Genomic DNA, 25,138 nt, shown 5'->3' on the forward strand with positions numbered 1-25,138 from the left:
CAATGCTAGTAGCTGCTGTTGAGGGTTTGGGATTGCCAGTACCAATGCAGTAGCAAAAATCTGCTTTAGAAGCATGTATCAAAACAGCAGCTTTACCTCTGGCCCAGCGACCTGTCTCTCACAGGGCTGAAATGTGGCTTTCTTGACCTGGACATACACAAAGTATGGAAAATGCAGTTGTATTTTGAAGTAGAATAAATAGACAAATAAACCAGAACTAAATCCCAGTTTATAGACTATTAAAATTACAATTCTTATTTAAATAATGAAATTCCCTATGACTAATAATTATAATGCATCCTTCTGTTTAAGAAAGTTAAGAAACTTGGAGATGTCTGTGTATTAAAATCAATTCTAATGAAAAGTCCACTCACTAATACTTATTACCTGAAGTATTGAAGTTATGATCTGAGAAAAGCAATTATTCTGAAATGCCCTTAAATTACATTAACTTTCAAAATATAAATTATTCTTGTTCAACGTTTATATATCAGAACAAAACTTTATGAATCCAACTTTTTTATAGTATTAACAACTATATTCTGATCAGTGCTTCAGAAGCTAATCATGAAAAGGCCTTCTATGCTGTTCCAACTGTTATTAATAATAATTCAACAATTCCTACTTCTATCTTTCAACAAAAAAATGCAATCAGCTGGAAAAAAAATCAAAATATTTTCTTCTCAATTTCTTCATTTCTACACCTTAATAATTTTGGATATTCTGAAAGCAAATCAACAAAACAATTCTAGATCTATAATGACTGCAAAAATATTCACATAAAATTTTTATGTGAAGCTATTTAGTTATCATGCACATTATTATTGCACAGGCAGAAAACTATTATTAAATTCAGCTTTTTTTCACCAGCAAAACACAGCTCATCTTGAAAAGCTAAATACATCAGGAAATCCCACGTTTGTCAGATATATTAGGTTAAAAAAAATCACAGAAGGCAGCAATAGCCAATGACTTTCATTTTGTTTCCAAAAGAAGCATGTGTATATATGATGTATTTTATATAGTACTATATACTACTCAGGAGTTCAAAGCAATGCTCTGGACTCAGAACATAGAAATACTTTGATAAATAATATCTGAGTATTTTAATGAATATTTAGTTCAGATTTAATCCAACATAGCTACAATTACACTGCAGAGTGCAATACCAAGTTCAGTAATTATTAAAAAATATATTGTAACACTTTTAACAAGGCAGAATTACCATTCCATCTTTACAGTGGTGTGTGTGTGTGTGTAATGTTGCATTTGTGCTGATAAATAAATAAAGGGAGATCAGCACAAATGTGGCTTTCTGCTTGGATGGCTCCTAGGGTGAGCCGAAAGACAGAATATATATATGTAATCCTGCCTTCTGTTCAATATTATTATATATTGTATAGTGATACCTTAGTACTCAATTTTGCCCCAGTACTCATTTATTTGGTGTTCAACAAACAGGCCAGAACTTGTTACTCTTTCCAGTGGAAACAAAGGATCATACATTAGTGATGTGGATTTGGTGCTCGTTTTTAGTACTCAGTGAGCCTCCTGGAACCAATTAACCAGTACCGAGGTACCATTGTATTTTATTATTATAATATAGGGGAGGGTGTGTTCCTCTCTTGTGGCACCTGTCTCTGGGACAACATTTCCCCAAGATTTCTCACCCTGATTCAATTTAAACAAGCCCTAAGACCTGGCTCAATTGTCAAGATTTGGGTTAGTATTAGTGATGATTGTATGACGTTTGGGGTTTTTTTAATGATTGGTTTTTTCAGGTGTTTGTTTTTTCGTACTTTATAGTATCTTATTGTATGGTTGTATTTTGTAATCCACCCAGAGTCATAACAGATTGGGGAAATCTATAAATTTCATAAATAAATAAATAAATATTCTCAGACCAAATCAAGCTCTGCAAAGATTTCTTACTAAAGGATAAAGAGCATAAGCTATATGCTGATTCAGTGTGGGTTGGCACATAGATATTTTTTGACTTTCCAGTCTAGGGATGAGGGAATTATTTCCCCTGTATTACCCACCACCCACCTGAGGTATAGTGGTTATATATATATCTGTCTCTCTCCCCCCTTCCTTCTTCTATAATATTTTATGCTAAGACATTCCAACCCCAATGTCCACAGTAACCTAACAGAAAATTGGCTTTCTAAAGGTTAATAGCTCATTCAATATACAAGAAATGAGTAATAAAACACTTAAGCAACTTTGCTTAACCTTTTGTTTATGTCCTTCTCCCCAAAGGGAAATTCCAATTCCTAGAAAATTAAAAAGTGGTCTTATTTAGAAGTTCAAAGCCAAATAAATCATCAGTACTTTATAAAGTACTCACTCCTTCTGCTCCTGTGGGAACCTGTCCATTGATGTTAAGCGTTCTGAAAGGAGAATGAGTAGAGAGGCGTTTGTCCCATTCACTTGGCCGTGGTTCAGGAAAAGATTCCATGAAGTTTTTCTTCAGTTCACTGATGTTAGCATGATGCTTCTTTATTTCTTCTTGGGGTTTATCTAGATCCTAGCATTTAAGTAAAAAAAAAAATACAACACAAACCACAGAAAGTTTTACTGAAGTGAATCTACCGCTCTCTTTGATGCTGCAGAAAATTTGTCAAGTCAATTCTTTTTTTCCCCCCTCAGAGAAATAAAATGTACTAGTTAGTGCAGGATATCCCAAATAAAGCTCAACATTATTTGCAATATTGTTTTTTTTCAACTAGACTAACAAAAATAAAATCCCAATTGTTATTTCAGGAGTGGCAATCTTTTCAAATTTCCTAACTTTGGAAGAGTTACCCATTGTACATTTCCAACACTCAGCAGATATTATTAGAGTCTAGAACTATTCAGTACTTTGGAGTTGATTCCAAGAAGGTGCTTTAGAACATGCCCAAGTGTATCAAGTAGTGTCTATATGTAAATGCTAAAAGGAGATGCTTCTTTTCCTGGGACAGTGTGGCTATCTTCCAGAATTGCTACACAATCATAAAGATTATGATAACCATAAAGATGTGGTTATTTTCAATACTTGCAAAAGGGAGTTATATTTATGCCTCCACATTCCAAAGCATTTTTTTGGAAATAAATTTGAAACTTGTAGCCTCTTTAAAGTTTCCATCCTATATTCACGTGGTAATTTTATTAAGCTTGATGATACTTCTTTCTGAGCAGACTGTCATACAATATGGAATTCAATTTGACTCTTGTACCTTTTTTGCCTGCTGCTAATCTTATATTCAACAAGATTTTACTAGCGGCAGACATACCGGTAACTGATTGGTGTGGTATATGTGTTTGTGATTATGGTGTTACCAAAATCCACAAAGGTTAATCATTCCTAATCCTAACCCTTGGTAGGGGGAAAAAAAACGAATGAGATTGCTGAATTAAGTAGACATAATTGACTAGTGTATAAAATCCACCGGTAAGAGAAACCATTTTAGTGAACAAAAAAGGAACAAAAGCCAAGCAATTATTTTGGTTATCATGATCCAGGATAATATGACTTCAATAATAACTTGATTTACCTTTAATAAAATACATGAGAAAATCCCATTTGGACAATACCATTTCAGAACTCAGATGAGAAGGTTAATATTTTTTATTAGTATGCACATCTCAGAAGCTTTCACTCATATGCTCACCGATCCGCAGGAAAGGTTCATCTATGGATATATATACATGCACATTTGGGAAAAGATATTTAATCACAAATTGTTCAGCCAGTGACCTTATTACAAGGATTGGACGCAGGCTTCACTGCTCAAGGAAACCTTTCTATCCTGATGCTGCCATTCCTCAGGTTGACACATGTATCTTCAGAAGGTACATATTGAATCTACATGTATTTGCACGGTAATAATTAGTCTTTTTTTATTTGACATTTGTTCTCTCAAACAAGGAAGATCTTTGCTTGGTACAATCAAAATCTTTGCTTGGTAAAATAAAATTGAATTGCACACATTTTCAGGTTTTGAAAAATCCTTGGATTTTTATCTCTTTCCAAATTCTGGGATATTTTCAGTTTTCTCGATTTCAAAATCAAACTCAAAGCTCAATATATGAATACTTGTGCACTATAGTCCAAAGAAGGGTTATACCTCATTTTATACTGTACATGTTTAACATTTTTAAGAATAATAACTCAGCTTTTACAATTTACAATTTTTAAAATTGTATTGGATAGAAGCATTATTCATTTTATTTTTTATATAAATATTTTATTTTACTGTATCTGGTTTAAAAAAACTTGTCTGAGTTAAAACAAACTATTTGTTAAAACACTTCCAAAAATATTATATAAAAAGAAAAAGTCATCCTGCCCTTACTGCAATATTAAGAAATCAAAAGGTTTTCTAATAGAGTACAGATTATGACAATTGAGACCAAAATTTCAATTAACAAGACCATTGTTAAGTGAGTTTTGCCCCATTTTATGACCTTTCTTGCCACAGTTATTAAGTGAATCACTGCAGTGGTTAAGTTAGGAACATGGCTGTTAAGTGAATCTGGCCTCCCCATTGACTTTGCTTGTCAGAAGGTCGCAGAAGGTTGCATAACTACATTCCAGCTGCCAAGCATCTAAATTTTGATCACATGACCATAGGAGTGTGAAAAATTGTCATGTCACTTTTTTCAATGCTGTTAGTACTTCAAATGGTCAGTAAATAAATGGTTGTTAGTGATGGATTACCTGCAGGTTACTATCAATTATACTACTGGTTTGCAGGATAGTGTGGCAATTTAAATGTTAGATGAATATTGCAATCTTAAAATGATTGAAAGATATACCAACATTTAATTGTATCTAGTGTACTTTTAATTTCTTTTCTGTTCATCTTATTGTTTGAAACTTGTTTGACTTTATGATGGGCTTCTTTGGACCAATTTTTTTCTGTTTATGAGAATTAGATGGGAACAACCCTAATGTTTCATGAACAGAATAAAAAAAGTAAAGAAAAATAATATCAGGTAATCTATCTGATTGATCTTGCTATTATTGCCAATGGTCTGTGAATACCTGCAACAACAAAGTTAGGGATCAAACTAAATATGTGAAACACATTAGAAAGTGGCATTGAGATACATATTTATTCTAGAACCTGATATGGTAACAGGAGATAAAATTACTACAAAAAAGAGGTAAATACATTGGATTTTTTTAAAAACTACCTAGAGTAGATAAGAAATTAAAAAGCTGATTTATAGAGGATTTAACATATAGATGAAATATCCATTGTCTCTTGTCAGATCACCTTATGTTGACTGGATTACACCATTTAATTTTGCCCCAAGCTCTCTTTTGTAGCAAACTCAAAGCTGTATAGCGCAAAATTCAAAAAGTAGTTAGTACATTAAAAAAATAATGACACTGCACAAGAAACTCCTATGCTATTTCTGAAATTGTGATTAAAAGATAGTAACACACAAAAACAGAATCAGTGTAAGAAGCACACATTCTCCTGTATCAGTAATATATGATTGGAATGTTCAGTATATTCAAACTCATGTTCAAGTGAGGGAAAAGTACAGTCAAGGCTGCCAATCTCATATATGTAACCAAAGAAATTTAAAATTATCACTTAGAATGGCAAGAAATATCAAGTCTATTCAGTTTGAATAAAATAAATGATCTCGCACATCAGGAATGAAGTGATGACATTCTACTTCCTCCTTTCAAATTTATTGGGAAGTTTAAAGGAGAGGAATTATTCTGTTTGAATGCTCTTGAGAATCTGGCCACATTTGAGATGGAAGAAACAACTACATGAACTTTTAAACTATGGACAAGCTTAGTTTCCCCCTTCCCCTTCTTTAAAGATATATAACCATTCTTGTTTTGATATCAACAGCACTAATAGAAGTAGAGGTGGTTTACGACATGCTACCCATATGTAGGATATGGCAAAAAATACTCAGCGAGCATCGTAGTATGAGGACCAGACATAAGTACCACTCATTCAAGCTCCAGCATAAGTTGAAACATTTGCTGAATCTGTGGTCATTAAGCGAAGACAACTTGAGAAGCTTAAAAGAAAAGGCTTTGAAATTAAAATTGAAGATCAAGGCAAAAAGTCTGCTACTCTGATTGAACTCAATTTTATATAACTATTCTGGGATTCTACCCTATAGAATGGCATCACAAAATACAACTTTGCTTATTTGTGTCAGTCACACACTTGCATGCTTAGAGACTGTTATGCACAGATAATTGTGTAATGAGTTGCTAAGATTTAGAAATACATTTAAGTGAAGTATGATCCCAATCATATATTTTCAGATAACAAGAAAACAATGTAAACAGATAAGAAAAATGGTTGCATAATGTCATGTTTATTGTGACATGCAAAAGCCTAGTTCTAACAAAGTCATGCAAAGAGCATGCGCACACACCTCACCCCAAAAACACAAATGCTACAGCAGAGGCGAAAAGAGTTTAGCAAAGAATGTAGAGGCCCAGGCAAATGCAACTGAAAGAAGCTTCAAAGTCATACAAACCTCCAACATTAAATTGCTATGTCTTATATAAATGTTTTCACCATCTAGTCTCTTTGATCTTTTCTGTGAAAGAAAGGGGGGGAAAAACAAAACAAAACAAAAACACACACACAAAAATTAAAAAGGTTGTTCTTGCAGGTATTTGCAGATTGGAAAACTAAAAAGGTTAAACTAACATTCATAGAGCAATGATTTGTGAATGGGGTATAGTATATAGAATCATAAGATCATGTGGAGAATATGAAGAATGTGTGTTCTCCTGCTCATGAATGATGAAAAAATGTAATGGGTTCTTTTTAAAAAGACAATTATCATGGCTCCATCATTCTGCAAGCTGTTCTTCCACAGAGACACAGAATTTCCAAAAAAGAGTAAGACATTAGAATATAGCTATGCAGAACACTGGAAATGTCTTCCTGGCTCTCTAGTGTACACAAAGACATTTTTGAAACTAGAATTTATTAATATATATTTCGAAATTTAAATACATCTATTTGCTTTTTCTATTACAGTAATACTTTTTTTTACTTCCTGAATTGTTGACTCCTCATTGAAAGTTTTTTGCAAAATAATTAGGAAATGAGAAGTATAAAGAAGGAAACTTTTACTAATTCTTTGGCTAATTCTGATTAATTTTATTTACAAACAAATATCAACTGATAAAAGCACAGGAAGAAACCAAAATATTGTCTTTTTAAATACGTAGCATATGCCTGAGTGATATGATAATTTTGTTTTGATGGAAGTGAAAAAAAAACAGCTAACCTTCCTCATTCTTATCGGGTCTTCCTCTTTTTCTGCACGCTGCTGTTTTATGAGTTTAAAAAAAAAGAAAAAATGGGTTCATTTATTTAGATTTGATTTAGCCTTTTTCCCCCTTTTTCTTTTTAAAGAAAGCAAAGCAACCTAATCAGACAAACCTGATTTTGGTCGCCATTTGTGCTGGGTATTGACATTTTGATATGCATTTTCCCCACCTACATTAAAAAATAAAGTGGCAAAAACATTTTTTGTTAGTAGAGTTTTGGAGATAGCTTTGCTTCAAAAACTACCATTTGTTTTTGAAGCATTGTGTAAACATGCATTAATTAACATGCACTCTTATGAAGACAAAATAAACACCATACTTTATAATGACAGTTTGTTAGTTCGATATAGTTGATGTTATTTTATTCAGCATTTTGAATTCTTCAAAACAATTTTATTGTAAGTATAAATATGTAAAGAGGCTTAAAACAGCTGTATACTTCAAAAGGTCTCTTCCAACTTTTCTTTTCTTGTTATTTCTGGCTGTGATGAGCTTCTAAAAATCACAAGAAGCATGAGAAAATCTCTACATTGTATTTAACTTGATCCCTGTTGCAATGAATGTTCTAAATGAATTGGGGTGATACTTTGCAGCAGTAATTCAGAAACCGATCCATTCCTTACAAAGAAATTGGCTTGAGAGGGAATTGTGCTGGTTTGACCAATGTGAAAGTCTGACAGAGAACAAGCACAGGGCAGGATAGCAGGTATGGAACAAGGAATCAAGAGTCAATAAAACATCAACTGAATGAGAAACTAGGTATCAGAGCAGAAGCAACCAAGAAGGCACTAGTCACAAAAAGAAATCCAAAAGACTATATATAGGAAACAAAAAGAGTTTTAAACCAAACTGTTTATACAAAGTGCCTAATAGAAGTGAGGAAAGGATGAAGGAAAAAGGTCCCAGTCAGTGGAATTTTATTTATTCTGGATTTCTTTGTTCTTACACTTATGGCCTTGGCAATCCTCACAGAGTAAGGACTGATTATATCTAGAGTATCAATAGGCAGAAAAAAGGACTTAGCCAGACATTTTTGTTACATGTCTCTTAAAAATGCTTGCAGTTTGAATTGGGTGAATTATCAATTATGCAACAATTAAATATAGGAGACAGGGCATAGTTTTTTTCATTTTTAAACAGTCCAAGGTTTTAAACCAACATTAAAATGTTAACATATTGTTCAATACTGATAATAAGCAATGGCAGACTATATTTCAACTGTCAACTTTAATACAATATTATAATATGATATTAGCTGAACTGAATTATACTCATTGTCAGTAAATCCCGTTGCATTTTTAAATATATGAATATGGGATTTAACTGCAATAAAACCAAGAATAAGTTAAAATTAAATTTTAATATATTGTTTTAGACATTTTCATGCCGAAGCCTGGATTATAAATAGGTTTTTCTATTTTTTTCTCTATTAAAGTCTTTTGAAGGAATTTGAAGAGAGAGAAAACCGCAGGCATCCATAGCAATTACTGGAATTTATATGTAAGGAATTTCAGGGCACAATGTAAAAGCCATCAAAAGTAAGAGTTAAGATACAGAGCAAGATAACAAAACATTACCTGCACAATAACAATAAATAAATAAATAAATAAATAAATAAATAAATAAATAAATAAATAAACACACACACATACACACACACACACCAACTCTTTAGATCCTAGTTTAAAGATAATATATCTAAAACAATGTCTCATTTCACATATTTAGGGCATAATACAATGCATGATGTTACATAACTTAGATTTTCTCTTGAAGAGACTCTCAAGCAAGTCCTTTATAGTATTATTGGAAGTTAAATACATATGTTTGGAAAATGTCTTCTAGCACAGCATCAGAATTTAAATACTTATCCCCTCCTATTGATTCCTATTACTGACACACTGCATGATGAAGAAATCTATCTTAATAATCATTATCAGTAGCTCCATTCCAAACTCTGAATTCACTTGCATCAATAACAAGAATTAACTAACTGCAGCTGAGCCATACTTTTGAAGGGATATGTTTAAGCCCTGTATTGACTTTTTAAACATTTAGATTCTTTTGGAGTTGGCACCCGTAACAAATCAAATCAATCAACCAAATCAATCAATCAAATAAATCAGTCATTATTATTAGGACAAAGACTCTCTCTGTGTGTAATGAAATATAAAGACAAAATTTAATCAACTGAATAAGTAAAAACAACTCTATGAAAATACAGAAAGAGGGAATTTATAAGCACCTATTTTGAGTAATATATTTCATTCATCATTGATGATTAAAATACAGATGAATGTTCAAGCAATCCAATTTGCCACTTATAGTGTCAATCTGATAGACTTCCTCAGAATTCCTTCAAATTCCAAGAAGTGTAGTGAATGAGTATAGAAGCTTTGTTTTTTTTTTATTTAGATTTTAAGAACGCTGTTAAGAAAGTTAAAATGTAAGTTGAATATAGTTTCAAAGAAGAGCCAAAATATGAGTGAAATTGTCTCTAATTGCAGCTAGAGATGCTGGGTAACTATGTGTGAAAAAAAGAAATGACTACAAGTTAGTATGGTTTTAAGATCTCGAAATGAAAAAAAAACCTATTGGAAAGCAAAGTTTAGGAAGTACACTGATCAACACATTCAGAATTATTTAGTTAGAAGGAAACCCTAAAGCATGTTTGGCTTGAAACTTCTTAGGTTGTGAAAGCAGTGCTTGGAAATCAACGTAATTTGTCCTCTCACCTGAGGACAAAACAGAATAAGCAGTAAATACTTTCCCAGGCTGCCTATGCACAATGGTTTAACTGTGAGTGGGATCAAGCTCTTATCTTATTCTAAAACAAACAAAAGCATCTTACCAATAATGATAAAAATGGTGGACCATCTTACCTGAAATCCTTCAGCTGGTTCTGCTTTGGCTTTATCTTGTAAAGTTCCTTCAACTTTTACTTCTTTTTTTACTGTTTCCTTTTCAGTTTTAAGAACGGCTGGCTCTTTGCTGACAGATGCAGCTGGTACAATTGGTTCGGTAACATGGCTCTGAGCAATAGCTGGTGCAGATGTAGGCCGTGGGCTTCTATCAGGTGTAACCACTGCTACTGCTAAGCAGAAATAGATACATCTTCAGTTATAGTACAGAACAGCTTCAAGAAGAAAGCCACAACACTGCAAAATAAAGATATGCAAAGCAATTGGCATGTCTAAGGCAGAATTTATTTTAAATAATGCATGAAGAAAAATGTTAAAGAAAACATTTAATACCACCAAGAGCCACACATTAAATGTTAGTGAACAATACATAATGTAAAATGCTTCTTATTTGAAGAATCACTGTACAAAGTAGGTAACTGGTGCAAATAATTATCACAGGCAATATATCATCACCTAATTACTGCTGTTAATCGTAGTGATAAATGCAAAACAAGACCATTTGAGTTACTGGCAGACATAGAATCCTTACTATAAAGATTAAACTAAATAAATTAGTATCTTTGTTTCAAAGGGTGGCCCAATCGTAATACTGGCTTTTTTAAAAGCAATTTTCACAATTATATCCTGTGTTGTGAGAATACCATGAAAAAGTACAGATTACATGACAAGAGTCTTTAACAGCTTTCTCTCTCTTATGTGGGACAGTGAAACACACTGTAAATTGGATCACCTCTCAGGTGCAACAATACATTCATACGGGGTCCTAAGAAAACTAAGCAAAAGAATGAGCAGTAATGCTACCTCTATATTAATTTATTTCACATACTCATTACTATTCAAAATGTTATCCAAAAAAATATATTGCCTCAAGTATGACATTTTCAAAATCTAATTTAAAATTGAAGTACACATTTCATCAATCAAGTATACTGTACTTGATCAACGTCAAATGACATTTACTCAAGCTAAAAAATTATCGTTGATACTATCTCTTCCATATCTGGTTTTGGTTCTTTAATGCTGAACTGGCACTACTAAAGTCTCCCTAATTCCCAAAGGTACTCCTCAATCACAATTGAGCCCAAAGTTTGTTAAGCAACAACTGAATTTTGCCCCCTTTTACGACCTTCCTTGCCACAGGTGTTAACTGAATCACTGTTAAGTTAGTAACATGGTTGTTAAGTGAAGCTGGCTTCCCCATTGATTTTCCTTGCTAGATCACAAAAGGTGATCCCATGACCCCAGAACACTACAATAGTCATAAGTAGATGCCAATTACCAAACGTCAAAATTTTGATCTTGAGACCACAGAGTTGCTGCAAAGATTATAAGTGTGAAAACAGTCATAAATCACTTTTTTCAGTGCCATTGTATCTTTGAACAATAAAGGAGAATATTTATAGCTCAGGGTTGACATGAGGGGTCCTTGGTGCTCTCTGAATTTGCTTGTTTTCTTGCAGATGTTTCATTACCCAAACTAGGTAACATCATCAATGCACTGAATAAAACATCTGCAAGAAAACAACGAAGCTCAGAAAGCACAAGGACCCTAACTTTGAACATTTCACTAAACAAATGGTGTAAGTGGAAGACTTTCCCTCAGTATCGATTCCATGCTACCACTCCTAGTTCATGCTCATTCACGCTGGCAATGTTCCAGAGAGGAGGAAAACAGTGGAAAACATGCACTAAACCATATATACCATATTTTTTGGAGTATAAGACGCAACTTTTTCCCTCAAAAAGAGGCTGAAAATCTTATACACTAAATACAGCATTTTTTGCCTCCCAAAACCCTGCCCCCTTCACCAAAATGGCCATGCATAGCCTTTAGGAGGCTTTCAGAGTGCTCCTGGGGGCTGGGGAGGGCAGAAGTGAGCAAAAAATGGGCAGGTTTTTTTGCTCAATTTTGCCCTCCCTCCCCTGGAGCATTCTATAAGCCTCCTAAAGGCTATGCATGCCCTTTTTTTTGACAAAAAACAGGCAGTTTTTTGCTCGTTTTTGCCCCACCCCACCCCCCAAGAGCACTCTACAAACCTCCTAAAGGCTATTCATGCCCGTTTTTTGGGGGGGGGGGAAATGGACCCATTTTTGGGAGGGCTGCAGAGTGCAAAAACTTTTTTTTTAATTTGCCTCTTCAAAATCTTGGTGCGTCTTATACTGCGGTGCGTCTTATACTCCGAAAAATAAGGTAAACTCTTTCAGAGCAATTTTAATGGTAAATGTCTCTGTTCACAACTTCAAGTCTATCACATAAATATATTAAGTTTCCTGGTAGTTCTCTATCCATTATCGTACTATTTTGTGCCATACTACTGGTTAAGTATTGTTATAATAAGTCTAGTGAATTATTAGATAAATCAGAAAGAATGAATGTTAGTCACTAAGGAAAATATATTAGTCACAAAATATAAGAAGTTGTTGCTGCGATACCTGACTCTTCCTGAATTGTTTCAAGTAATATTGATTTTGGGTCTAGATCCTGTACAACTGATTTTTCTTCTTTCTCCTCTTCTTTTATTGTATTTATGTCAAGAACATGCATAGCTATAAAAGTTATGAATGCATTTTAAAACTTCAAAGAATTAAAAAGAGAATTACTAGGAGCAAACTTGTAATAGAATTTTGCCTCTTCTACAAAGCTCACTCAGCTGTGCCCAGCTATTTTTGCATGCAAATACATGCAGACACATTGCTCCGCATTTTTTTCTATTGAAGCAGTCATTCAGCTCTAGGAAAAAAATGTGACTGCTTCAAAGATATAAAATCAGCTTGCAATCTGTCTTTAGGTTAGATCTAAATATAAACAACCTAATTATTCTACTTGCTTTCTCTATCCAACTTGATAAATGATTCACTAGTAGTACTGTGTACAAATGATAGATGCAAATTAATATCACTGTTCTAACAACATATTACAATTTTGAAGGTTGCTACTTGTCGCCATTCTGTTACCTGAACACACAAGGGGGATGTGTTTATATATGTAGTATCCTGCTTTGTTTATAAAAGGGTATTGTTCTCCCATCAAATTTCTTCAGCCTTATAATATAAAATTTTAATAATATACACAAAAACTGATACTTCCATTCTCAAAAATCTAATTAGGAGCTGAATTATACAACAGGAAATATCTAAGAATAATCCTACTTCATCTGAACAATATTAAAATAAAATTTAGCAAATTGCTCTAAATATGTCTTAGCACTAAGAAGAATGACAAAATAAAACAGCATTGTGAAAGCAACAGAACTTGAGACTGAATTCAATGCCTTAAATGTGCTCTGAAATGTATGTCAGAAATAATCTAACTTGCTTTCTACAGGCTTTCCAAGCCAGATTATACTATTATAGGCAAACATAATGTTTTTTAAAATAGGATGAAATCCTCATGAAAAATAATGCTTAAATTACAGCAAAAAACAAAACAAAACCCAAAGATATCCTAAGTTTGAATATAACTTTAGGACTGCATAAATGACATTTCCAGCATAGCATTTACACATTATCCATACTAAATAATATAGCTGGCCAGAGAGATTGAAGAACTCTTTTGCAAAGTATCTTGTTTTATTTTACAATAGTGAATATGGAAAGTGCTTCCCCTTCAGTCATCTGACACCTTAGAACCAAACTATTTTCTCAAGCAACTGAGATTTGTGGCTTTATTGTTGATGCAAGAATCTAAGTATTAATATATAGGAGGGGCTTTGTGTTCCAATCATTGAAGAACTCATTTGATTCCTTTATGAGATTGGAGGGAAGGGAATTCCCTGGGAGGAAAAATATACCCCCAGAACATGTGAAGCATTTCAGAATCAGGTAAGATGTCTCAGCTCACAAAAAGATAGAAAAAGCACCGCAGAGGCAGGGAAGAGAGAGAATCTGTGCTATCCACAGCGATACCTGGCTTCTCCTGAAATTGTTCCATGGGTTCTGATTCCGGAACCCCAACCAACACCACATCCTCCTGCTTCTCCTCCTCTACGAGTTTGAACTGAATTTTTTGAGAGCCACGTTTAGCTGAAGAAATTTTGCAAATGTTAAGAATATACAAAACATTGTATATAGAAAAGAAGTTGCTAAATTTTAGTATGGATACAACTGCTTTGTTGATTTCTTCAATTTTGTACTCAGCTGCCTTCAGTTAAAATTATCTCCATATTTGAAATGGTTCTTAGAATTCACAATTGTTAGCTATATCAGAAGAAGCATTGTTAAGTGTTTAAGGAAGATTTAAAAGCTACTTTTATGAACATTTTAAAATTGTTTGTCTTCATGTTATGTCACCAACATGGAAGTCTTTTCCTGAGGCATTCATGTTACATAACAGAAGAAACAATGAGTCACACAGGAAATTACAGTTATTTCCTCATGACCCCCAGAACGTGGCAAAATAACAGAGTTGCAGTAACCGGGGTATGGTAAGAATCAGATGCCAGTTTTCAGTTCCACATTTTTTCAAACTTCCCATGTGAATCCTATACCATTTTTAAAATAAATCAATTACTACACATGTAGGGCAAATATTACTGAAATCCAACTCAGTAGAATCTGTAAAGAACCAACTTAAACTGGAACTTATAGTAAAGAGGAGAATAGGGTACTCACCACCATCAAGGCTTCTAGAAGCACGTTTACTTGCTGTTCGTTCAAACTGTGGTGCAGGTCTATCTATCAGGGCACTAGCTTGCCTGGTCTGAGCTTGTGTCCGGCCACTGTAGCGAAATTTAGAACCCAGCACCAAGAATCTGCTCTTGGGGAGCGCTTCAGTTGATGTTAATCTAAAAGATACACGCATGTTCTAATGTTATTAATTTAAAACCCAAAGATATGTTTCCAAGTCAGATAAAATGACTGCCACTCAACAGTGAGTACTATCTTAATTGTATCTTTATTTTATTGACTTTTAAGTGCCATTCACACCCATCAACAGAAACTCCAAGGCTGTGAAGCTGTGAGATTAATGATCAGAATTCACTCTGTTTTTTAAAGGTAAATATAGATCTGAATAAGATTATCTTCATTCGGGCAGCATGTGTGAGTGTTGCATATATATTTTTGTTTCCTAAAAATTTCTGTTTTCCAATTTGTAAAAAATATTTACAGATTTGGCTTCACTGATTTAGTAAGGGAATTTCTCATTAAATTCCCCATGTGTAAGACTGCATAGGACTATAGCTTTCCCTTATAAAATAAGCACATTTTATATTGTTCTGTAATTGTGGGCTTTGGGCAAGACATTTTAAAGTAAACCCCCCACCCCCCTTTCCAGTTTTCTATGCTTAGCTAAAAGGGGGAAGTGTTTGATAGAAGAACTCAGAACCTCAAGAGAACAGATTAGGTTGCAGAGGATACTTGATTGGTGAAAGCCTTCTTATTTTAGAGAAAGGGCTACCTCCAGGCTTGTATATTCTGAAGTAATGAAATATTATATACAACTAATTAGCTCATTTTTATTATGAAAGAATCTGTTTACATTTAGTTATTCATTCATGAATATAGACAAAGCTTGAACAATTTTATGCTATTCAAAGCTTTGTGCTCCTCCCCTCACCTGCTGCCAATGTACTGGCCTCTGCATCTGTTACTTTCTACTGTGGTCTCAGCAGTAAAGAACAAACCTCCCAATCATACCAGCACTTCTGTTTTTTCCCCTTAGCAGCCAATGTCCTTGACTATTTCCCATTTTTATGCCATCAACCCTCATTCAATGTACTTCTACCTGAAGTGACTGCTTTTTGTTCCATTTTAGTAACAAAAGTTAAATTTTATTGTACAAATAGACAAAATAATTTGAAATACAGGTAATTTTTGCCTAATTATGTTAATACTTGAAAAATCACATGACCGCATTTTTTTTAGTGTCAACAGTCCAGTTGCCATCATTAAGTGAGGACCGTACAGCTTTCTAAGTGAGGACTTCATGTAACAAGAGATTTGCAAGTTCCTGCTGCTGGCTTCCCCATTGACTTTGCTAATTCTAAGCTGGTGGAAAAGGTCACAAATCATGATCACATGACATTCGGAAATGGAAATGGCATAATCATGAGTTAGCCAAGTACCCAGATCACAATCACATGACCATAGGGGTGCTACAGTGGCTACTAAGTATGAGAATCAGTTATAACGGCTATTCATTTAGTGCCATTGTAAATTTGAATGGTCATTAAACAGGTGGTCAGTGAGGACCAATCATATTTGTATCTTGGTTATGACAAGGACTAACAATACCAGCTCTTCATCCTTGGGATGAGTTGTGCATCCCTTGTGAGGACAAAAGAAGAGTCTTTGCTAATGATATTGACCTACTTTCGGAAACAAATACTGGAAAATTAAAACTACCTGCTACCACTAGTCAATTAGGACTCAGGAGATCTGAAACCACACTTGATCTCATCTAGCTCAGATCAGAAGTGGATTTAGAAGTTGTACACCCATAAACATCATTTCTTAATTAGCCAGCAATGAAAAATACAAATGCAAACCTGAAAAATGTGTGATGTTCAACACAGACTTTCCACAATTTCTTAGCTGCTCGATAACTAGGAAGTTTGAATCCAATAGTACTTTCATATTGTTCATGCTATGGAAAATAGTAAGAGTAAATTTGATTGGCACAGAGATTATGCACTGGATTAAATTATTAAATTTTTTAAAAATATTTTCATTGGATTTTTTTTAAAAAAAGAACCATTGATCAAAGCCAATAAACTTCATTTAATTTAAGATATTATTGAAAAAGTTACTCAATCATCAACTAAAGAAGGCAAATTACAAAGGAAATGAAGACAACAACAACAGGGAAACAGGGGGGAAAGCCCTGAAAAAATAAAATAGGGAAGAAAGGGACCAGTCACTCTTAATTGACCTCATCTCACACAATGATTGGGAACAGTTTAAAAAACTTTCAACTATGTGGCTGCATTAAAAAACTATAATGGCTTGATTGCATAATGTAGCTATTATAGCAAATTAAATACTTTCCTTTCACTAGAATTAAAATAGGTACAAACCTAATTAAAATGATTAAAAAATACCATTCTTAAAAAGCATTTTCCCAAAGCAGAAAAATGCAATAGGACTTTACATTAAAATCATAGTATGACTTGGTCAAATTTCAATACAAGATGATGTTTTTTACAAGATGTGTAGATTTACTGGTAAAATATGCTATTATCAATAGAAATATGCATATCATAAACATATATATCTGATCCTAAAATGAATATTTACTCTTTAAAACTAATATAACTAATAACAATATCCACATTAGAGCAAGAACTCTGAATTCACCCAAGACATGTTCATTTGATGTAGATTGATGTATGTCTAACATAAAATGCAACACAACGTATTAGATGCTTCTAATCAACAAAGCCACGTTTCAAACCATCTGCACTATTCAACGAAGGCCCAAAGACAATTCCTCATAAAAAGCCTCAAAGGAAGTAAGTCATAATCCACCAAGTTATTCATGATTGTGGATAGACTTTTCTTTAGCATCTGGATTCAGCTGTTATTTGCAAAACAGTTTATCCTTAATATTTCTCAAAGATAGGGTAGGATAAGACAAATGCATTCAATTAGAACTAAAATAAAATGACTCCATAGCCTACCTCGCCAGGCCGGATCTTGATAAAAAAGCTGCTGCGCTTGTAAGAAATCTTTAACACTTTTGGCCAAGGAAAACGGTTGATTCTCAATTTATCTTTGTAGACAAGAAGACCACTGGAACAGACTCCTAGAGTGATGTCTACACCTTCCAAGTCCTATGAAAAAAGAAAATAGGATATAATACTCCTATGTTCTTATTTCAACATTAAAAATATTAATATTTCAACCTTAAAAAAATTAAAGGACTCAGATTATTGGGGGCAATATGCTGACTGTAACCCACTTAGAGAGGGTTGTAAAGCACTATGAAGTAGTATAAAAGTATAGGTGCTACTGCTAAAAACAATAAAAGATCGTACAAACTAAAGTCAGAAAAAAGAAACCACCCTTCTCTGAATTATTTCTACGTTCTTTTTGTTTAGAACACTCGAGAGCACACAGATGGGTGCTAGAATTAGTATGGTTAGATTATGCACAGGAATTCAGAGTTTGCAAAAGACAGACTCTTCCTGTTTCCAATACTCTGGGCCCTGCCTATTAAATAGTGCCATCTGGTGGGTCCCAGGAAGCAAGCTTTCTGTGTTACAGCACCTGCTCTTTCGAATGCCATATCCCCTGGATTCAAAGAACCCCAAGCCCTATACATTTTTTTTTAAATTGGCCCTTTCCTCAGACATGGAAACTGGAGGTTAGGTGAATCTATTGCAGTAAGTTGTTGTTGTTGTTATTGGAATTGGGCTGGCTTTTGGTAACCACTACTTTCTTTTTTACTTTCTTATTTTGCTCATTGTGTTTGTTTTATTTTAATCCTATGTTTACCAACCACAGTTGCAGTTGGGTGTGATATATAAGTAAAACACATTAAAAATGGACTTTGGGCTGATCAGCTGTTGGTAGAGCCAAACTCTCCTTAAACAAATCCACTCAGCAAGCTGTCAATAAACAATTTTACGATACCAATAGTGATCAAAACACTGGAGAAACACGATAACGCGTCCGTCCTCAGCTTTTGGACTGAGTCGAAGCTGGGATCTACCTAGCAACAGGGGCGGAGCTTAAACAACATTACAAGACCCAGTCCTCAATATAATTGGATGAAGGTTAACCCAATCTGGATGCTGCCTCCACCACTAGGGAGAACACATTAAAAATTGAAATATTATAAACAAATATATCCTTTTACCTTGGCTTGATGAAGATCAACTCCATACATTGACAGCTTTTTAGCATTCTCAAGAAATTCCATATCAGCCTGAGCTGGACTCATAGATCTATAAACAAATAGGTTTCAAAATAGCATTTTAGCAGCACTTAGAATGCGTCCTGGGTCCACTGAACCATAGAAATTTAATTAAACTTGCTCACAATTAGTTGAGTTCACCCAACATATTAATTTTATTTTAATTTTTAATTTTCAAGAATAATTTACTTTAACTTCTAAAATAATTGTAGAGGCAGTTATAATGAGAAGTCTGAGTGAAATCAATAATAAATTATCGCTGTATCCATGTTTTAAAGATATTCATATTTACTTACACACACACAAACGCAGACACCTTTAATTGGTTATACAACACTTGATCAATGATAGGTTTAATACTCACTTGTATGTTTTATGTAATTCTGTGATCTTGTCTTCTAGTTCTTTTGTCTGGTTTGGGGCCAATTTAAATTCACTGACATAATCTGCACCATGTAGATCTGTATCATAGTCTCCTAACTCAGATTGGATTGTGTAGGAACCCAGCAAAGCTAACGTAGCAAAGGAGCAAGGAAGCCGCCCATTAATAATATCTTTTCTTAACTGGAGACACAAATAATACCTGCAAAATACAAACATCACACAAAGGAGTTGTTCAATTGCATCAATACCCAGCAATAACTAGAACCACAAAAGCACCTCTTCACTTGCCACTGTCTAACTAAAAAAATCTACCAGATGGATTGAAAATTATTTCAGTTTTAAAGAAAGCTTCCTAAAACCAAGTATTACTTGTTTTGGCATAAGCATGATAAAAGATAAAAGTTGCTCACTCTGTACCTTATGGAACTAGCACAAGTTCAGCATTATGTAGCAGAATTTTATTATTTTCTTCTGTGTTATTTGCAGATGATAAAATACAAAAATAAAATAATTCTCTCAAAAAAGCAGGACAAACAAGGTATGTATAATGAAGCCAAGTTCACCATTAAACCAACACTATATCTGTCTTCCAAAGATTGATGGGCTCATTAAACTGTTTTACCTATTCTCCTATACTTGTGTCCTGATTACATCTTTTCTGCAGACTGAGGAGCACCAGTTAAGACTTCTCTTATATATTTTATTTATTTATATTTATATAAATATCTTATATATGCATTATCCAAAATCAAGTATTTTGTTTGTTATTTTTCATTTTCTGTAAGTTTAAAATAGTGTTACTTGACCTTAGAAACTTTAAGATGTGTGGACTTCAATCCCCAGAATACACCAGTCAGCATGCTGGTTAGTGAAGAGCTGAAATCTACAAATCTTTAAAGTTGTCAAGGTTAAGAAATAGTGATTTAAGGATATCACAAACCTTGTTATATCTTCTGTTAATTGTGCTGGGTCTGGAGGATAAAACTTGACATTGAAAGTGAAAATCCATGGACCTCCTAAATTTAAGAGAGATTTTGGGTTAATCTGCAATAGTCTGCAAATTGTTAAATTATAATTCTTATCATCAATTGACTAAAGGGCAAACAGAAACTAAAAGAGATCTGGAAACCACAAGATCTCCACTCCTTCCATCAGTTTTACTATAATTCAGTAAGAAGATATAGAAATAACACATTATAAACATAAACATTACAAGCAAAATTTCTCCATTGTATTATAGACCAAAAATAAATTACACAAAACAACAAGCCTGGAATCTCTCTGCCTTTAAAAGACATAGCTTAATTTTATTCCTACCAGCTGTAATATCACAATTTCAATTCCTAAAAGTTAAAACAAAATCACCTTCAAGGAATCAACCAAATGTATATCATTGGCTTGTAACCAGAGTCTCCGATCGTTTTTAAGGAAAATAAAGACCAATCCAAACTTGAGGAGTCATCATTCCAAGAACTAGTATGATAAATGCTACATTGCTGCTAAAACTGTGTTTTTGTTTTTCTTTTACAACCCTGTAATCTCTTTATTTGGAATAAAGTGGGGGCAATTAAATGGAGCTGACTATTTACTGGCCAGCTGACTTCCTTATGCCTACATGGTGTTTACAGCAGATATTTTCTCTTCGCGCCATGATAGAGAAACATCTGTTGCTACCAAGTTGAACTTCCAAATGGGAGGAAAGCATCTTTATCTCTAGGCCACCACACCGCTCAGGATGCTAAAACTGTACTGTTTGCTCAGAAAGGGAGGTAAAACCTCTTGGTCAGAAGAAAAAAAAATGGTCACAGCTAATCAAAGCTACAAAATCAAAGACCATTGGTATATTATGACAAATTGTTTCTACAACGATGCCACCCAAATGCCCTATATTCCTTGGATACTTGCATATGCTATCTGCAAGCCTTGCATTATGATCCTCATGCCAACACCTACATGATGGATGTGCCTTTATCCCTCTATCCAAATGGCGCCCAGTAATATGCAAGGCAGTAAAAAATATTATTAATCAACTTCAGTGTGGTAAAAATCCAGGTTGTAATTGTATTCTTTCCAAGTTAATTAAATATAGCTCTGATGGGCACCAGTACTGGCCTCTCTCTCTCTTTTTATATATTAACTGCACAGCTAAGTTCCCAGAGAACTGAGGGTAACAATAATTGTTTCCTTATGTAAAAAGTGTGACAAGAATGACTCACCTAATTATAGGTTAATTAGCCTATTGAATATCAACAGCAAATTGTATGTTAGGTATCTATACACCAGAGTGTATATCTGGATAGTAAATGAGGAAATAATTGATCCCAAGCAAGTAGGATGCCAAACAGGACTGTCTATTACAGACCACTGCTATAAGTACTAGCTAATAGATCCAAGCTTATAAATTTATAATAAATCCAAACTTTTTGTTTCCTTCAATAAAAATGTGAAGGTATAAAGCTGGCACAGCAAAAATGAGTACTGATAGAAATCCAGCTTTGCACATGGAAACCATGGTTTGGTGCATATACAGTTACAGTCCTAACACATCACACTCTAGGTTTGTTCTAAACCATGTTTCTTCTGCTTTCTTTGGACAAGCTTCAGCTGACTTGCCCAGATAGAATGAGAGCAAGTTCTAACTGGGCTCCTGCTTTCTGTGTACAAGCCTACCCCTCCAATTTGTGACACCACCTCTTTATTGTTGCATTCACACAATGCATAAGCTAAGCTAACAATAAACAAACCAGGTATATCATGATGGGTGAACTCAGTTACAAAGCTAGAAATGCATTGTGAGCTCATGGTTTATTATAGCTGCAAATTCATTAAGATTGTAATCTCCTAAGTGAGTAAATACTGAATCGTTATTCTGCACCCTTTATGAGGGAGGGAGGGAAGGAAGGAAAAAAATAGATTAAATTCTATTTTAGGCTTTAGTGAATCTTAAACTACAAGTATGAATTGGGCTACTTTATCATTCAATTATTTTCAAGTTTTATTCCAACTCAATGATGCAATTATATCCCTGCACAATTAACATAACTGACAGTAGAATCAGTTTTAAGAAATGAGCTATTGTATTTGATGAACTACAAAGCAGATTTTTCTAATATATTTGCTGATTCCTTTCAACACTTTTTGATGACTGTGGATGATCTATAGGCATTTCACCCTGATCCTTTTTAGCAGCTACTTGTTTGAGGAATCAGATAACACTTACCTCTTTATTTATACATATCTACCACTTCATTAAAAAATCCACTTACCGTGAACTTGTTTTTTTATCTCTTTGGCAGCATCCAACCATGTCTACGAGAAAACAGTAAATATTTATCATTTGAAATGTTGAAAAATAACAATGTGAAAATGTATTATTGCTGCATTAATACAATACAAAGCTAGCACAGTAATAGAATAAAATGACACATTATTAAAATGTTAACATAGTCAAGCTGATGAACAGGAAGTATCTTAAAAATCTTTTTCTAATAATAAAGTGAAAAATAAAGAAACAACAAAATTAAAAATACATAGACACAAAGACTATCAATATTGCTGAGAATTATAATTTTACAAGCCTGGGCATTTTTGGATAGTTTTCAAGTTGAAAGCAAAACGCAACTACCAACTTTCCCTCCCCATTATATAAGCTCTCTATCTCTATATGTAGATATAGTATGTGCATGTACATTGCCCTGTTAAGAAATATCAGAAGTCACTGGAGGCAGGTGCTGTCCATGGTACTGATCTATCCAGAAGAGCTTCTATGTGCAGTATTAGGCAGCTTAGTATTTTTCTGTGTTAGAGCCAGTTTCTACAAATTTACCAATGTCAGGATGCATGCATTTTATTATCTGTTCTCCAAATAAAGTTCAGTTCTTCTCCACCATCCCACCAAATTTAAGAAAATTAATTTCCCCCAAATGACCTACTAAGAACATTTTTGTGTAAAGTTTTCTTACCTTAGACGTTGGGGTATCCCATATGGCCAGGCCAAAATAGTCCTCTTCCAAAAGGTTGAGGTGATCACATACTTTCTTAAGAAGATCTTGTCCTTTGGCATGTTTCTGTAGAAAAATACATATAGTTAAGAGAATTACAGGTAATTATAGTTAAGATGTGTTTTGAGCTTTGGTCCTAAATGGTGAAAAACAAAAACAGATGAAAAATGGCCAGAAAGAAAGCTGCAGAGATGTGAAGACTAAATTTCTAATCTTGGACATAAAAAAGAGGGACAAACAAACAAACAAACCTTAAATAAATCTGATTGAGCATGCAAGTATATCCCTTCACAAGACATCCCCCCCCAGCCCCCACAAAATTGAGAATCATGTATTTCATCATTTACGGTGTATGCTCTCTTCCCTTGGATAGTTTTTAACGTATTGGAAGTGTGAAGTCAAGTTTCCTCTTAGACTTCTCTTCTTTAAACTAAACATATCCAATTATTTTAATAGTTCTTCTTATGATATGGTGTTTTAGCCAGTCACTATCTTTGCTGCTTTTCTGTATTCTCTGCATTCTTCTTGTATTGTAGTGACAAAAAATGGAAGCAGTACTTTAAATGTTGTCTTACCATGTCAAAGTCATGGGAATAGTAATTCCACTCCACACTACACTGGTGCGGTCTGACCAATGTAATGTAGAGTGGAACAACCAATTCTATGATCTTGACATTATAATTCTGTTGATGCTATGGAAGACTTCACTGGCTCTTTTGGCAGCTGCAGCACACCATTGGCTCATGCTTATTTTATGGTCTATCAAGACATTCAAATCCTGCTCACAAATATTATTGTTTGGCCAAATACCACCCATTTTGTACCTGTGCACCTGGTTTTCTTTACCTAAGGTTCAGAATCTTACATTTTTTATCACTGAGCAGCATTTTTTTGGATAGGGTCCAATGTTCAAGTGTATCAGTTCTTTCTGAACGTTGATCCTATCTCCTGAAATGTTAGTAATCCTAATTTCGTATACCTTTCTTCACATGTTAGGTACAGATATTCAACCAATTGTGAATCTTGTAGTGAGTTACCCTGTGGTAAAATGGGTGGTCAATTATATATATGGTCAATTTTATTAAATGCTTTACTGAAGTCTAAGCTCACCCCATCTATAGGTAGTCCTCACTAAACAAAGTTATGATGGCACTGAACAAGGGCCACTTATGGCAGATCCTCAAAGTTGCAGCCAGGCTGCCACACTGTCCCAATAATCATGGGTTGAGTTGAGCAGTTGGTAACTTACTCGCAATTATTTACAGTATATTTACAGTATTCCACAATCGTGGGATCACCAGAGATTATCTTAGCTTCTAAGAAGCAGTCATTGAAGAAGCCATCAGGAAATTGCAAATGGCAAGCACATAACCCCAAGATGCTGCAACTCTGCAGGATTCACCTTATAATGGCAACTGGGACCTGCCACAACTGCCACTATAAATTGGCATGGCAAGTGAGGATCTAATAATCCAGCTAAACAAAAAATGTTTATCTGGCACAGCCTATTTTTTAACAAACACATGAAAGTTCTAGTAATCACCACCAACTAAATAATTAGTTAAATGAACAGAACAACAGACAGTTAAATTATAGTTGGTTTAATGCATCTGTATTTCTCCACAATTTCATAAATATGATTTTGGCTGATGGC

The 25,138-nt window shown here is 34.1% G+C and overlaps 1 protein-coding gene across 20 annotated transcripts in view; it reads right to left on the minus strand.

Moving 5' to 3' along the window:
• EPB41 (erythrocyte membrane protein band 4.1) overlaps positions 1-25,138 on the minus strand; it is a 69,237-nt gene that overhangs the window by 16,138 nt on the left and 27,961 nt on the right. For 5 of the 20 annotated variants that reach the window (XM_081962461.1, XM_081962465.1, XM_081962458.1 and 2 more), the window contains exons 4-19: positions 23,446-23,550; positions 22,750-22,792; positions 20,424-20,499; positions 19,464-19,682; positions 19,043-19,130; positions 17,862-18,014; positions 16,731-16,828; positions 14,854-15,026; positions 14,149-14,265; positions 12,676-12,789; positions 10,201-10,412; positions 7,431-7,487; positions 7,276-7,317; positions 6,511-6,573; positions 2,351-2,530; positions 97-147 (exon numbers count right to left, since the gene is read on the minus strand). In XM_081962461.1, the coding sequence (XP_081818587.1) occupies positions 97-147; positions 2,351-2,530; positions 6,511-6,573; positions 7,276-7,317; positions 7,431-7,487; positions 10,201-10,412; positions 12,676-12,789; positions 14,149-14,265; positions 14,854-15,026; positions 16,731-16,828; positions 17,862-18,014; positions 19,043-19,130; positions 19,464-19,682; positions 20,424-20,499; positions 22,750-22,792; positions 23,446-23,550 (1,791 nt within the window). The remainder of the gene's footprint in view (positions 1-96; positions 148-2,350; positions 2,531-6,510; positions 6,574-7,275; positions 7,318-7,430; positions 7,488-10,200; positions 10,413-12,675; positions 12,790-14,148; positions 14,266-14,853; positions 15,027-16,730; positions 16,829-17,861; positions 18,015-19,042; positions 19,131-19,463; positions 19,683-20,423; positions 20,500-22,749; positions 22,793-23,445; positions 23,551-25,138) is intronic. The other 15 variants (XM_081962466.1, XM_081962472.1, XM_081962469.1 and 12 more) reach the window with 14 other exon arrangements.

The sequence above is a fragment of the Natrix helvetica genome (assembly GCF_964273705.1).
Source record: "Natrix helvetica genome assembly, chromosome: 9".
Taxonomy (NCBI): domain Eukaryota; kingdom Metazoa; phylum Chordata; class Lepidosauria; order Squamata; family Natricidae; genus Natrix; species Natrix helvetica.